Here is a 17,394-nt window from a genome sequence, read left to right on the forward strand (position 1 = left end):
ATATCCGTTTTTGACTTCAATGAACATTATTACCTTGGTTAATAAAGATAGCAATTTCTGTTACTCTCAAAATGCTACTTCAAATACAGTTTTTGTCTCATTATAATATAATGTGGCATGCAAGTAGACTACACTGAGAACATAAATAGTACTTTCCTCTTCCTTTGCTATAAGTACAAACCAGTAGAGCTACAGTCTCGACAGAGACTTCTGGTTTTGGGAATAGCTCTTTAATTATGTTATTAGTTCTGATTTAACCTTTATGGATGATGCAAATAGGGATGGACGCTAATAGGGCTGTGTATTGAGTTAAGAATTTCAATACGATACAATACAATATTTTTAAAGTGATATGCGATAGATTTGATTCTAAAACAAGTCCATCAGAAAAGGCTTCTTGATCATTTTTATGCATAAATTTCATAACAATTAAGTGTTTTATTACCCATTTTAAAGTTCATGTCTCATTGTCTATACAAATAACACTTCAAGATAAATCTTTTGACGACAGTAAAATCAACATGTTCAAATAATTTAATTTTACTTGTAACACGCCATTTGATTGAATAAGAGATTTTATCCATTTTGTATAACATAACTTGCCTACGTCACAATGAGTTACGTCAAAAAACGTATTACTCCGCTAGACGTTACTTTTAAAATTAAATCATTACAAGTTTGGCTTTCCAGAAAGCCTTAAATTTAATCTCTTTGGTTTCATTAATGTCACAGAATAAACAGTAAAGTGTAATTTTTTTCTCAACTATTACAGATTTTTCTATTCTTCTGGGGAAGGGGAATGGCAGCTTACCTGAACAATTTCAGATTAGGAAAAAGGACAGTGATCAAAATCTTATGCTGTGGATGAGAAGGGAATATTTTGATTTTTTTTTTCGAAAAACAAATTCATTTTGTTAAGTACATGACTATACTCGAACAAAAAGTGTGAGGATGGGGAGGCTGGCATTGAACAATTACAGCAGTAAAAATTTAAAAGATCTGGTACACAGATTTGTAGATCTGATTTTCTAAAATTGTTTAAATAATATCACGATTTATATGTTGCAATAGCATTTTACACTGCATGAAATATACTAAAATAATGCTTCAAAGTCTCTTTTATCTGAAAATTATCAAAGCTACAAACTTTGAGACAAGTTTCATTGACATATATCCTAGCACTTTCACAAAGTAAGCTTAATCCATGATAGAGATAACTCTTTATGACAAAAGTGCCCATTATCAGTTAATAAATTTGTCAAATGGAAGAGTTTTTTGTGCAATTTTGCCCAGTAAGCCATGCTATAATTGAATTTTACATCGCATTTCCATTTCCTTTTAATAATCATAAGATTATTTTTAATTTAAAAAAAAAATGTTTATGTCCCACTACGCAGTTTTTGTAAAATTTGAATTAAAAAAAATCACAAGAATTACTCGGGTAAAATCTTAGCTTTCCTTTTGACGTTACATATTGCTTGTATATCGCAGCTTCTTACTCTATGTACTCTGACAGCGGACAGAAGCGCTAACTTAATCAACTCAAAACCTTCCCAAAGATTTCACGTTAACTAAATTCCCATTCCTTAAAGCATTGGCGTCGGAAGCAAATTGAAAGTAGGGGGGGGGCTAAGTGTAAGAAATTTTTTTTTGTACCTCCCAAAAAACCTGACAAGCAAAAAAAAAAAAAGAGGAAATGTCTTTTTCCAAAATACGAAAATCCTATTTCGTGGGGGGGGGGGGGGGGGGGGGGGGGGGGTAGTTCGAACTCCAGTACCAAAAATTTTCTTCCAAACACCAACTTTTTTCCCAATTTTAACCTATACTAAGACGTATCTGTGGAAAGTGGGGGGGGGCTAAACTTACGAAGATATGTTCGATGTCTATACCAAATATATACTTGGAACCCCTAGCACCCCCCCCCCCGGTTCTGACGCCTATGTAAAGTGATATGGTCGTCAAACCCCTTTGGTTTTAAGGGGGGGGGATGAACTAAACTTACATCAAAAGGTTAACTTTTCAAAATCAACTTTTAACAGCACTGGTGGATTTAGAGGGTGCCTAGACTCACAGTTTTTTTGTCCAAAATATACATTATATTTAATTAAATCATTTTTTGTGTGGCCCCTACCCAACGTTCACAGGCTTTTAAGCATAAGTAAGTAATAACATTTAAATGCTATCAGCTAAAATCAAGCATTTACAAATTACCAACCCTGAACTTACGGCTGTTTTCGGAATATACAGTATTGTGCCATTAGTGGCCGTGCAGTGCGTATATTTTTTTGTGTTTTAGTAAACTTTATCTGCATACTAAACATACAACCTATTATGTATTATAATTTGGTCTTCATTTCAATTATATAGGAGGAGTGAATTAAAGATGTTTTTGACATTTATGCAATTAAAACTGCATAAAGAAAATGATTGCAAGTTCTTTAATCATGATAAATCCTTTAAAAGAATAGATTATACATGCAAGAAAATACTCATAATCATTCTTTGTGATCTTTCATTCAATGTCTGTAGTTTTTTTTATAGACATTAATGTATCCGCTTATAAGCTGTGCTTTTAATTATGTTCCCCAAACGAAGTTGGGGAACATATTTGTTTTACTCTGTTTTTTATTATTATTATTTTTCTTCTTCTTCCTGGGTACTTTTTTGTCCGCGAGTGTTCTTGTAAACTGTTCACCCGAAGTAGGTAAAACCTTTTTAGGGTTAGTAGACATGTTATGTAGAATTGCGGAATCAAGGTCATTTTGCGCGCACGTGCTGGCAAGAGCGCGCACGTGCAACACGTGAAATGACCAATATAATGGAAATTGCCGTAACTTTTCTATTTTTTGATAAAAATTTTTGAAACTCATAATGTAAGGATACTTTAGTAGTATAGACAAGGTGGCATGGTCAAAATAGCAAGATCTCACGCGCATGCACGTGCGCTTCGCTCTGATTGGCTGAAACTAAAGTCTCAATATCTTTCTTGTTTCTTGTCATAATCCTTTGAAATTTTGAACATAGTCCTACATTATGAAGTTCTACAGCGTGATATATAATAACTTTCATGAAAGCATGCGCATGCGCGCGTGCTGCAATCTGATTGGCTGAAACTTTAAATGGCTATATCTCCTTTGTTTTTTGACGAAATGCTTTGAAATTTAAAACATAGTCATGCATTAAGATATCCTACAATATGATATAGAAATAAAATCATGAAATCACGCGCATGCACGTGTGCTGCAATCTGATTGGCTGAAACTGGAAATGGCTATAACTTCCTTGTTTTTAACCAAACAGGATGGGATTTAGAACATAGATAGATATAAGGGACTCCTACAACAAGGTATGGTCATCATGCACGTGCGTGCAATTGGAACGAGTGAAATTAAATGAATGATTTTTTAATACTTTTGGACTGAATGCTTAAATATATAGTTTATTAAAATATATAGATAGTGTAGACAAGATGATATGGTCATAACGCACATGAATTCACATGCGCACGGGTGCAATGCTTTGACTATAATTGGTATCCTTCTGGGAAAACGTTGTTAAAGTCAAAAATGCACAGAGTTTGTCTTATTTAATGAAGCTTACAGGGAATATGGCACCAAAAGGGAGTTGGGGAGCGTTTGGGGAACATCTGTAACGGTTCCCGTTACAATTAGCACTAGTTTCTCAATGCATTTGATTTTATAATCAGACATGTATTATTTTTTTAAAAAATGACACCGCGTTATAGAATGACTAATGTACCAAAAAATTGAAGTTTTCACCATCAATTCCTATTAGTCAGTAATGCGATTGTTTTTATTTGATGTTGTTTTTCTGTGAATTCTTGGATCCACGCCTCGGCTGCAGAGGATCTTTACACACGCGCTGACCTAGTTAGAAGATTCTATCGAGTTCTGGCCATCATTTAGGTAATAGCCAAGAAGACTTTACATATAAGAACATACAGTGCATATTTTGAAAAACCTCATTATTCAGGCGATTGTGTATTGGTCTCTGTATGATTTCTTTGCAGCCTGTTTTCTTTATCAATAATAAGGCAGATCGCTCGTTGTTTACATCTCTATATTTAGAAAATCGCATCATCGCGTCAAACTGAGCAGTCGGTGATTTTCGGGTGGCCTCGCACTTTTTGAATGTAGCGTAGTGGAGTCAGCCGAGGATTGCAGACTGAAAAATAGCTGCTTACACTGGGATTTCACATCAGGAAATCAAACTTAATGTGTCATCTCTCGTAAGAGATGACAATCATCGTACTGCTTTTCTAAATTTTCCTTGGCTTTCAGATAGGCCTAACCCGAAAGTAGATATCACACTTCTAAGCTAGTTCTACTAAAAGAAAACCAGTTTACAGGCTACTTGGAACTTGTGTAGATTCTCACTTGAGATATTGTAAAACATCGAGGATACCCGAAGAATTAATGGAGACTAGGACTTCACTTCCGGCATACAATCTTAATGTGTCATCTCCCGAGGGAGATGACAATGAAGCCTTGTTCTGGGGAGAAAATTATCTCATTGTCTGTACTGAAATTAAATCATAAGGAATGAAGCTTATTTCAACTTATATTATACGATATAACAAAACTTGGGGCAGTTTACGCTTTTTTATAAACCGCTTCGCGTAGATAATATAGATAGCATAGAGTTATCTAAGCAGGGTCATTCGCGATGCAGCGTAACCATATGTAGATACAGTACATGTATACGTCGGTCGATCAAAATTCATTTTATTTCCTGAAATCTATGTTACATGAACTCATCAATTAAAAAATAAATAATCAAACATTTAAAATAAATACAAAAACTTCTAATGAGAAACATTAAATACTTACTGATATTTCATCGCCCATTCTTCGTATAATATAAGTTGAAATAAGCTTCATTCCATAAATAAATTTCTCTTTGTATTTTGTAATTTTATAAAAACTGTGTGATTACAAATTATATACTAGTAATGATTGAACAGTTTCAATTAAAAAACGTGAAATATAAGAACTGCGAACGATAGTATTGTTCTCCCGCCTACCTCCAAGTCATTTTCAAAAGTTGACATATTCGATGACTTTTTCATATTTATTATAGATAATTATATGAATTTTCAGAAAACATTACTTATTTGGGAAAACAAGGAGAGATAACTCTAAAATTTTGGTAATACTTGTGTTTTTCGCTATAGAAATCAATGGAAAACGGAAATTTTTTTTAAAACATCTTTCACCCCCGTGTCACAAAAAATCCTTTTTACAGGTAATATGGATTGGTATTTCACAAATTCGTACCAAAGCTTTTTGTGTGACACGGGGGAACATATGTTTATTGACAAAAAAACGATAAAAATGCTTATTTTACACCAATTTCAAAGCGATTTACAACTGAAACATGGTACTTTATTGAAATATTTAAACACTGCGACATTTAAGTCCGGACACGACAAAGTCTGGACTTTAGGTACCCTTTCGAAAAGACCTACATTAGATTTTTTTCTATATTTTGGTGGGATTTTTTATTCTGACCTCATCATGTCAATCTCAACTTCCACATTGTAGTAGTTTTCTCATAAACCTCTGTCAAAACCTAAAATCCCATGGGAGAATGGCGGGATTTTTCATCCCACCAAAAATCCCACCAAAATCCCATGGGAGAAAAAAATCTTTGAGGGATTTTTTCTCCCATGGGATTTTTCTCCCATAATAGGCAACATAGGATTAAAAATCCCATATTTGCTTTTCTTAGGATTAAAAATCCTGCAAAGTACATAATACTGGGTATTTTTAATCCCATGGGATAAATAAAAAAGCAGATATGGGAATAATGGGATAAGAATGCAATGTCTGAATATACTTTATGAAGCATTTTATCTTCAATCATATACAAAATCAAATTATTTTTTATGTGGCAGATCTAGAGGCATAAAAATGCAAAATTGACTGTTATATATCCATTGTTTAACTACTTTTGTACAGCCATTTTAATTAAAGTGAAGGTCATAAACAAATACTATTGCCAGAGAAAACTCAACCAAATGACTTGCCAAGAGAAGAGGAGTGTCTGAGATACTGATTTTTATTTGTTAAGAAAAAGTACAATCAACCGAAAGGGGACTTAAATTTGTGCGAGTGACACTGTCTTATCTTTGTTTGCATACAATACTGAAATCTCCTGATTCTGTTGAGTAATGACCAGTTTCCAAAACTGCTTCCTGATGGAAAAAACTGCATTAGTGGGAATCTTCTGTAAACACTTGGATGGACAGCAATTCTTCTTTTTAAAAAACTATAATAAAAAAATCCTTTGATCCACCACAAATATTTTAAAATAAAAACTTACTCCTCAAGGATCCACCACTAATGTAAGTTAAGACCATGATCACACATGGCATATAAGCTTAATGTTGAAATCAGTAAGCCGTAATCATTTATATCCTTTGATCCACAACAAATATTTAAAAAAAAATAAATTAATATCCACTCCCCATGGATCCACCACTTATAAGTCTAGATCTTGAACATACATAACATATAATCTTAATGTTTGAAATCAATTAGCTATAAGCCTATAATCATTAATATCCTTTTACCCATCACAAATACATGTATTTAAAATTAATATCCACTCCCCTTGGATCAACCACAACTACTATATAACATAAATATCCACTCCCCCTTGGACCCATCCCTTTAAAATTAAGATCATGATCAAACAGGACATATAAGCTAAATGCTGATATAAATTAACCACAATCATTGATCATTAATATTCTTTGATCCTGCACCCACCACAAATATTTAAAAAAGATTAATATTCACCCCCTTGGATCCACCACTTATAAGTTTAGATTTTGATCACACATGATATATAAGTTAAATGTTTAAAATCAATTAACCATAAACATCACATGATTATTATTGATTCCTTTGACACATTACAAAATTTAATACATGTATTTAAAAATATATCTATCCACCCCCTTGGATCCACCTCAACTATCAAAACAATTACTGGTGAAATATACATGCCTTTGGTCCATCACTTATCACACAAAGAAAGGTTACTTAAATGTTTAAATAAATGCGCAATAATTATTAGTATATGTTATGATGATCTACAATAAGCATGATAAGTAATTAAAAATTCAATATAACTCCCCTTTGGATCCACCACTCATAACTTTGGATCATGATATCACATGACTTATAAGCAAACTGTTTGAAATCAAATAGCTATAATCAAAAAGATAAACCTTAATTAGATCAACCTACAAATAACTCATTTTGATTTGTCTGGGGTGAATGTGAAATTCAAAACCATGCAATAAACAAAGGAAAATATTGGAACCCATTCCCTTTAGATCCACCATCCTGTCTTTTGGATATTGATCACCAATCTGATTTATTCTCTTTATCTTTTAATCATTATGTTGGGTATCTTCATCACCTTTATGAATGAATATATAAGAATGAAATTTAATTACATCTCGTATGTTTCTCTTTATTAACCTAACTGAAATAACCACCTGGCAAAAAAAAAACAACCCAGGTACATGTAATGAACATGATGAAATAAGACATTTTTATCAATGCATTCAAAGCTTATAACACTACGGTGCTTTATTTACACTGTACCACTAGTTAGTTTTTGAAATGTATCCCTATCACCATGATCACATTCATCAGCTTGACTATTAAAACTACATTGGATAACAAATCAATTAAGTTTTTACATACATTATGTTCACTATAATTAATGTTATAATTTATATGTTGGAAGTGAGCAATAATTCTTTATGTTTCTAATTTAGTGTTACTAGGGGTTTTGAAAAAATATCAAATTGTGAAAATGTTTGCATTATTCAAAGAAATATACAAAAACAATATGTGTTTGTGAAACACTATGCCCCCACAGCAACAAAGTTTGTAAAATCTATTCTTAGCATAAAGGTTACAGTCAAGGTCACAAGGTCATTGACCTCGTTGTCGTTTGAAAGCACTTAACTAGTGAAGTAGGCATACCAAATATACTTGTCGAATTTTCTAAGTCCCCACTTTTATTTTTTCAAAATTTTAAAAACCTAAACTTCAATTTACTAGTTGCTTACAAATATGCCTTTCATTTGCAATACTTACCTGTCAAGGTCAAAAAAATTGTAATCGAATGTGTAATTACTTGACCGTGACCGAATCTTTTTGTTGAAAAGCATGAAGTTCAAATTCCATATGTTTTTCGGGTTTATTCTTAATATTTTTACTTCCATGTGTTCTCCATCTTTATTGATCATAACGAAAACAAAATGTTTGATTAAAATGCGGTGTATGTCCACACAACAATGTGAAAGTGAAGTTGAAGCTGGTCGTAGCTAACGAGAGCTCTGTTTCCTTTTACTATATGACTTTATTTTACTTAAAACCTTTATAATTACCGCCTGAAAAACCTACAAAGCGCACCTGAATTCCTTTTAACCGTTAAAAATTGCTAGATTTCAACAAACACCACAAAATCATCCTAGAGTTTATGCGGAAAAATCAATAAAAACCAAACCAAAGTGCCCCGAGTGCTCCACACAAGACACACTTGCTTTTAGGTCGCAAAATGGCGACCTAAAAGTATTTTTGGTCGCCATTTCAGAATTTCTGGTCGCCATAATCAAATATTTCACTCGCCATAAAAAAAAATACATTTTGTGAATAAAACTTAATAATTTAAATAAGGATATGTATTATGTCTTTATTATATCAAAGATTACTTATTACTGTTACTATAAAAATTTGCTAGGTTGAATGAATTATTTGTATTGAATACATGTACCCTTATGGTTGTACAAGAACACAAATAATCTAATTACAGAAATAAAATTTTATCAAATGAAAATACAAGCTTGACAGCTGTTGAGACAGGACTTCGCCTGCTGTTTGTCATGTTTACTTACTACTACGTACCTAACCCATTACATAGTCATTATAAATGGCGCCAAAACACTCTTTCTTAGCATGATTCATTGTGACATGCAGGCAATTGACCAAATGCTTCAATAACAAAGTCGGATCTTGGAAATTTAAAAAAGTTTTGATGTCATTCTATCAGGAACATTATTTATACACGTCTCTGGTTCTAATCAAACTTTGTACAGCATCAGCATGCTACCATAACATTACGTGATCCAAGTCCATGTGACGCTTTGTAAAGTGTATTTAAGTATATGTCTTCAAACATTTTCTTGATAGAGAATGTTTACAAATAAAATCTCGATCCCGATCTTAAAAATGGACGTTTCCAGCCATATTTTCTCAGTCGCGAATGCGAGTGTGTTTTCATTTTGAGTCGCAAAATCAATTTTTTGGTCGCAAAATGCGACCATTTCAGTCGCAACTTGGAGCACTGTGCCCTCCCTCAATGTCAAACTGGGGTGTTTTTTTAAAATGACGTTACATTCTATTGTCATTTTTAAAAATTCCATTCTTTTATTGATTTTTAGTTTGAACAATAAAACGCTTTCATTGGTTGAAAGTATCTCATGCAATGGAAAGTATTATTGTTTCGGTCACGAGGTTAATAAAACTATATTTCTTCTTCGTGAATTTGATATCCTTGTGATAACTTTCCCGTATATATCTGTCCTTCCTTTTTGTTTATGGACATATTCTACCTTGATTGACTCTAAAAATTGTTTTTATAATACTGTCCGATTTGTTTTCGCGGCCATCCGATAATATACTATTGGATTGGTAATATACAGTTATGGAATGGGTATGAGGAAAATAGGAAATCGATCCCACCTCTAATGTTTTGGATGTCCGTGTTTGCTGCTCTTTTTTGTATTGTTTTATGGACTTTGATATTGAATACTGTTCGTTATCTACATATCCTTCATGTTTCCCAGAGGGAAAAAGTTTCCTGTTGAAAGGAACCGTCAATTTTATCCGAGTACCCATTTCATGTTTTTATGATTTAACCCCTGTAGTGTAAAACATGTAGGTTGATTTGATTGGGTAAAAGATTTAATGCATTCATATGGACATTTGTTACCCACGTCAAAATGGGTTACGTCAAAAACGTATGACTCCGCTTGACGCTACTTTTACAATACATGTATGCTCAATTTGAAGCCTTTTTTTCTGGAGGGAAATTTGTCTCATTGTCTACACTGAAATTAAATGAAAAAGATAAAGAGAAGCTTATTTCAACTTATGGTATACGATATAACATAAGTTGAAATAAGCTTCATTACTTATTTATGCCGAAACAATCATAGGAGATTTAGAGACTCAGATTTTATGGCACTAAATTTATATAGAGTAATAATAGTAGATACCTATAATTATCAGAGGCTAAAGGTAAATTTTTACACTGCAAGTACAAAGGCATGGCATAACAGCCCTGGTTTTTATTTCTTTTATAAAAAAAATGTAATTTTTGGAATTATTGAAATTTAGACCACTATCTATTCATACCGGGACTTGCTCTTAAAAACATATGGAATAATAATTAATTTACATATTTTTAAGTTTTCATAATACAGAAATAATAGAAAATAATACATTTCTGTATTATATAAAGATAACAAATTTTATGGGTTTTCAAAGAATACAAATTTCACAAGATACCGTAAAGAAAATTATATATATTTTCTATTTGTTGTACTAAACTTCGATTATTTTTAAAAATTGATTTTTTGTAACAAAAATGAAACGTATAGATATAAAAAACAGTATTCAAGATCAAAAGTCCATTAAACAATACAAAAAGGAGCAAAGCAAACACGGAACTTTCAAACATCGGTGGGATCAGGTGCCACTGAGGAGTGAGCATCCCCTGCCGACCGGACACACCCGCCGTGCGCTCCTTGACATGATCATGAATTAACGGAAAAATCAGTCCACAATTTAGTGTATAAATAATAGTCTAACAAGTAGTATGGAAAACGTCAGTCAGCATTTGACTCAATGATAAATTGTATTTGCTGACAAGGTCATTGTATCGACCTGGAACTTACGAAATGATGACTTAAAAGGAGACAGCTATATTCTTGTTTCATCAATTTGTGTGCCAATAATTTACCTCGTTTTAGAAATTTTTCATACGTATTTACATGCTCTTACATATCAAATCAACTGCGATACTACATGTATAAACTCCGTATGCAGGTGATGAATGTATATTGCTGCATAAGTAAGGGAAGTTGACAAAGTCGTTACAGTGTAGTTGGTCCTTATAGTGTATAGTAGTCAAACATCCAAACATGACAAATATGTTGCAGACTCTGTAGTGTCTTAATTTCAAGATCACTGGTATCTATAGATTCTACATATTAATAGAAGTAATTTTGTTGATAATATATCGTCGATAATTCTAAACGGCGAGTTGCAGGCTTGTTTTTTTTTCTACTTAAGCAGAAGTTGTAAATTCAGCTTCATAGGAATTTAAAATACAGCTACACAAATATTTGTTAACATTTTTTTGTCCCTGTATCAATTCTTTCTTATTATTCAACCACCACTATTCAAATTATATTACTAAGTAATAGAGATGCAAACCAGTTTTACTAATTTTTTAATGATTCGAACGAACAATTTCACACAAATTAGAACATTACATTGTTTCTTCACAGATGTATTTGCTATACGAAAAAGCTTCTGCCTAATGATAATAAAATAAGAATGCACTATTTCATTAATCAGTTCAAAGCTTGAGTTGATTTGATACAAGTTCATTATAATGAATAAAAAGAATGACATTCAACCAGCGGAGTTTGGTAAGCAGGGGTCGCTACTTGTTCTGGTAAAGGTGTCTTGATTGGTCGAGAAAGTTTTCCAGTAGTTTTTCGGCTCCACGTATTTGGCATGCACCCAGTGGGTCTTTATGTTTCCGTGTACCGCGTAGTACACCCCACTCCAGCTCTTGACAGACATGTAGTCATGGTAATCGTTTTTGAAGGCGACAGACCATCCTGTGATGTACTCGGTGTTATTGACCTGTATATATTTCCCTACCAGTAGATACTGCTGTGTGGGATCCCCGCTCACGTCCGTATATTGACCTGTTATGGTGGCGTTTTGGCAATGGATCGTCATCTCTGATTTGTACTCGTTTCTCCACTTTCCAGCTAAAGCACATTGGTTTCCGTGATGACCATGGGTCTTACATAGATCATTATCTAAAATGAAATTATATTAGATAAAACACTCTTATTAAACATTTGGGATTTCTTACCACTAGCATTGTTAGCGCTTATGTAATAGCTCTTTATTTAAATTATTCCGATGCTTACAATGAAGATGAAATAAAATCTGAAAAGAGATAATAATTAATGCAACAATAAGAATAAAAGGTTTCTAGTAATATTATATTAAGAAAATAGTTTGCAGTCAAAACAATATATCGAAAAATATTAGAAGCGTTATAGAATGACATGCAACTTACGAGCCACACTGTCTGATGAATGTATCAGTAGTAATCCACAAATCAATAGGGACATGAAATGACAAAGCATCTTTATTCTGTAATTCGAATTTAAAATATATGCAGATTTGATTGCACAAGAATAATTTATTGATGAAATAATAATATAAATAAATAATAATCAAACAAATCAATAATAAATTAATTAATTAAATTAAAACAAAAATAAATCAGAACAGTTCAAATAAATTATCATTTTTTAAATATGATCGTCATTAATCAAATCTAATTATAAGATCATATTTGAGAAAAATGATTAAAAGTGTACAGATTTAAGCTCAAAAAGATACTCGCAAAATATTTATCAAGTAACGGTCATGTGAACTTAAATAATGTCGAATTTTAATCTTGTAAAAAGGTAATATACATTTTATCCAAAAAATCTTCATATTACTGCAAAAGATTAACATTTCAGAATAGTATTGCAGGGTATCAATACACGTTTGGTTATTTTGTTGTTAAATAACAGTTTCAAATTTACCTAGAAATTCTTCTCTCTTGGTTGGGAAGAGGCTTACTGAGATGTCGTTTTATTTACCTTCCTTTATAGATACGGTCCATCACGTGGGGAAAAACCAGTAATTACAGGCATTTTGACAGTATGGAGAAATTAGGAATATTTTGGCTTCACTCTTGTATATCATTATCCATTTCTTTGTACAAGCGGCATATTTATGAAAAATTAACTTTATTCATAGATTTAGGAAATTTTCCAGGGTCAATGTATAGGTGTAGATGCAACCATTCCCTGCGATAATTTAAATTCCATGCTTTTTTTATATACATTGTAATTGACAGCTGTTGGAACTCGTAGATTTACTTACCGGTACCTTGTCATTGGTCATTTGCAAAATTAATTGACTAAAATACGTTCCGATTCTACACACAAGTACTCTGACATCAAAAAGATGCTTGAGTTTATGATTGACAATATCTACGTCGTTTTTGGAGACCAGGTCTTCCAACAATTTATTGGAATTTCCATGGGTACCAATTGTACCCCGATATTAGCAGACCTATTTTAGCATTCTTATGAAGCAGAATTTGTGCGTAATCTTAAGTGTGAAAAGAAGAAAATACTTGTTGTGGCCTTCAATTCGAAATTTTGATCTATCGACGACATATTGTCAATTAAAAATGGTAATTTCTATTCTTATGTCGATACGATATATCCTGGTGAACTTGTGATAAAAGATACCACAGAGTCTGACTCATCCGTTTCAAATTTGGATATTTAACTTGAAAAAGACGTGAATGGTAATCTAATAGCCAAGCTCTATGATAAACGTGATGAATTTAACTTTTCTATCCTCAAGTTCCCTTACTTATGCAGCAATATACCTTCATCACCTGCATGCGGAGTTTATATATCTCAGTTGATTCGATACGTAAGAGCATGCTCTATGTATGAACAAAAAGAGGTAAATTATTGACAAACAAGTTGTTGAAACAAGAATATCAACAGTCTTGTCTACATTGTAAGTCATCATTTCGTAAGTTCTACGGCCGATACAATGACTTTATCAGCAAATACAATTCATCATTGAGTCAAATGCTGACTGACGATTTTCATACTAATTGTTAGTCTATTATTTATACACTGAATTGACGAGGGATTTCTCTGCTATTTCATGAAAAGTAGCACACGGCGGATGTGGCCGATCGGCAGGTGATGCTCACTCCTCCATGCCACTTGATCCCATCTCTGATGCTTTGGATGTCCGTGTTTGACCAATATTGTCTTATTGAATAGTGTTCATTATCCTCATATGTTTCAGTCATATTTAATGCTAACAGTATTTTGTTTTGCCATTAAACGTACCTTAAAAAGGACATTTTAAAAAAAATCTGTGTATTATTTACGTAATTCCATTAAGTAACCATCAAACATTCGATATAACGCACTTTCGAATTTGTTATAACGAATTAAAGACATGTAAATGTATTCTAAAAATTGTTATAACATATTGAAGGTCTTTGAAACAATATCTAAAATTCGTTTTAAAAATTTCTAAAATTCGTTATAGCCAATTCTAAAATTTGTGATATCAAATTTTCAATACTTTTTAAGGAATTTAACAATTTTTTAATGACAGATTAAATTCGTTATAACTCAATTTAATTAATTCTAACAAATTCGACAATTCATTATATCGAATCGAAAAATATTTTGATAGGTCATAAATTTGCTTCCGTACGATGGGCAAAATATCAACTGAATTTCCTTTCATAATTTTTCGTTTTCATTAAAATTAAAGATGTTTGAAATAAGATTTAAAATTAGTAAGCATTTGTCTCAACTTTTTCTCCAGGACGTAAATAAATTCCAAAACGCCGTTGACAAATATACATATAGATAAAGAAAAATAAAATCATCTGGATTTTAGAGATTCTATTTTGGAATGGATTATTTAGAAAACATATTTTGATTCTATCAGTCTTTTATTTGTACTGGAGAATTAATGTTGTCGGGGATTCATTTCAAACTGACCAACCCATGGACATAATATTTATTTAGCTTCTTAACCTTTTACCATTCCAAATCTGTCAGGATCTCGACATGTGAATACTTCCTGGTTCCTGAACCAAAATCTTTTATGTATTCAAAACAAGAATATTTAAATTGAAGAAAAAAATAAAATAAAATACAAAGCAAAAAACAGTATATGTACATTGTACATGTAACCAATAAAAACAAAACAACTGTTTAAACTAAAAACTAAATATAATAATGATGAGAAAAAAATCAAAATAAAAGCCTTTCCCATTAATACATTTAGTAACATCCAGTCACTGAATTTTTCGACGTATGATACTTTGTTCTTTTAAATCGCTCAAGATCTATGGTAAAAAAATTACGTGAGCAATCATTAAAATGTTTTAAACTTAAATAAAAAGATGAAAAGCAATTCAACATCATGCAAAAAGGGGAAAAAAGAAAAAATAATACTACTTTACTTCTATTTAAAAATGCAAAATAAAAGAAACACACTTAATGTAAAAAGAAAAACAACCAAAAGATATGAGAAGAAAATACATAATGTCAACAACAAAAAATGATGTCTAAAAATTTCATTTTAGTTGAAGATTTTATTAAACACATATTGTTTTTTACCTCTCCTGACATTCTATGATATCATGGAAATTATATTGGGTTTTTCTGTTTAAACGATAGAGTGCATAATGCAAATGGTATCATAAGTAAATATTATAATTATGTTTAATTGATTAAAAACATTCTGAGTGTAACTTTATCTCCAACAATCGGTCAAATTAAACGAAAACGTACAACTTCAAATTAAATCCAACACAGGAATCACACATTATTTTATTACTCATTAAAAAAGTGAAATGTATCTATAATTGCTAAAATTTGTCCCTGATACAAGTAACTGGTCACGTGACCATCTGTTTACATAAAATAAAGGTATATAAATTGATAACGACCTTTTCAAGCATTATTCGTAAAGGAAAGAGGTGTAAAGTCAAGGTAAATTTAACTTTGATATGTTTCCCCTTTAAATAGATACAAATAAAAAGCTTCCGCTGTTTGTTTTTGAATTCTATTTTTTTATTATTATTTTTTAATAAATATATTACATAAATACTTTTTCGAAGCATGATTTATAAAATTAGTAGGATGATCAAAGAGTAGTTTTCTTCCTGTTTTAGAGATCCATGTAATATGTTCTAATTATTAATTCACTACAATGAAAAATCTTTATTTTAATTACAGGATGAAAATAGGCGTATACATTCTGGTTTTGTTGTGTACTGTGTTAGCTGTTCAGTCTTTTCCCAGGGCGGCTAGTGAGTTGAAATACATGAAAAATATTAAATGATAATATCCCTACATATGACATTTTAATCCAAGTTGCCCTATTTCAACTCATATTGGGCTGGGTAGTATTATATTTATGATATGGTAGTATCATATTTACGATATTCTTAAAATTATTTGAATTAACACAGCCAATTCAAAATGTTTCGATGGTGCATATGACCTTTATCTTTTAGATTTGAGAGAGCCATTTTTCGGCCATTTTAAACTTATGCGGTTATTATTTTTTTTTAGTTCATTACTTGTTTTATAGGAATATTTCAATTTATAAAGTATATAAACGTTAACTAGACATATACGTAGGTTGTTGAAATTGTCATATGAGATATTGTGCGTCTCTTGTATCATACAACGCAATCCTACCACATATATGTCAAACTAAATTAGCGTGTATTCAGTTGTTTTAATATTTAAAGTCAAAACGTACTTAAACCGGCCGTCCTTCCCTTGTTTTGAACATATTTTATTGAACGAGTCAAATGGATTGGAAACAAATTCTTGCAACTTACAAGTTTCTTTCCATAAATATAACAATATGTCATGCAAATAATACATTAAAATATAATATTTCTAATATTTTCAAGTGATGCAAGTTAATTACAAATCAATTTAAAATCTACATGTTTCAGTAATAAATCTACGGACAGCAGCAAAATTATTAACATTAGTTGAAACAGGCAAATCTCTATCACCCCATAGCAGTAGGTTAGTGTCAATTGTAACCATTTTTTCAAGCATGAACAGGTGGTTAAAAAGATTGTTTCTAGCATTTGCATACTTTGCGCAAGCAAAAAAATAATGATAAACATCTTCATACTTTCCACAAGAACAAAGAGGACTGTTGATAATATTGCGTTTATATAGATCATAATTAAGTAAACAGTTGTGTCTTAGTTTAGTATGAAGTATGTTTGTGTAGCGTTTACCAAAAGAAAAATATGTTGGCGGATTGATGATTTTTATACAAGCCCTTAAGTTTTTACGGCTTCTCTTGTATCTAATTTCAATAAATTCCATTGTTTCACGGCGTCTGGCACAAATGACTTTTTGAATAGTTCTAATCTACATCTTGGAATAATGAA

At 31.7% G+C, this 17,394-nt stretch overlaps 1 protein-coding gene across 1 annotated transcript; it reads right to left on the bottom strand.

Annotated features, from left to right (window-relative positions):
• Positions 1-11,555: 11,555 nt before the first annotated feature.
• LOC134276781 (streptavidin-V2-like) lies at positions 11,556-12,535 on the bottom strand. Its single transcript, XM_062759065.1, has 2 exons — positions 12,433-12,535; positions 11,556-12,166 (listed from the first exon to the last, which is right to left on the bottom strand). Exons 1-2 carry the CDS (start codon positions 12,500-12,502, stop codon positions 11,748-11,750), a joined length of 489 nt encoding a protein of 162 aa, XP_062615049.1. The 5' UTR covers positions 12,503-12,535; the 3' UTR covers positions 11,556-11,747.
• Between the last annotated feature and the right edge of the window lie 4,859 nt (positions 12,536-17,394).

Source organism: Saccostrea cucullata, unplaced genomic scaffold (genome assembly GCF_032062105.1).
Source record: "Saccostrea cucullata isolate Sc308-1 unplaced genomic scaffold, CSIRO_AGI_Scuc_v1 ctg16577, whole genome shotgun sequence".
In the NCBI taxonomy this organism is placed as follows: domain Eukaryota; kingdom Metazoa; phylum Mollusca; class Bivalvia; order Ostreida; family Ostreidae; genus Saccostrea; species Saccostrea cuccullata.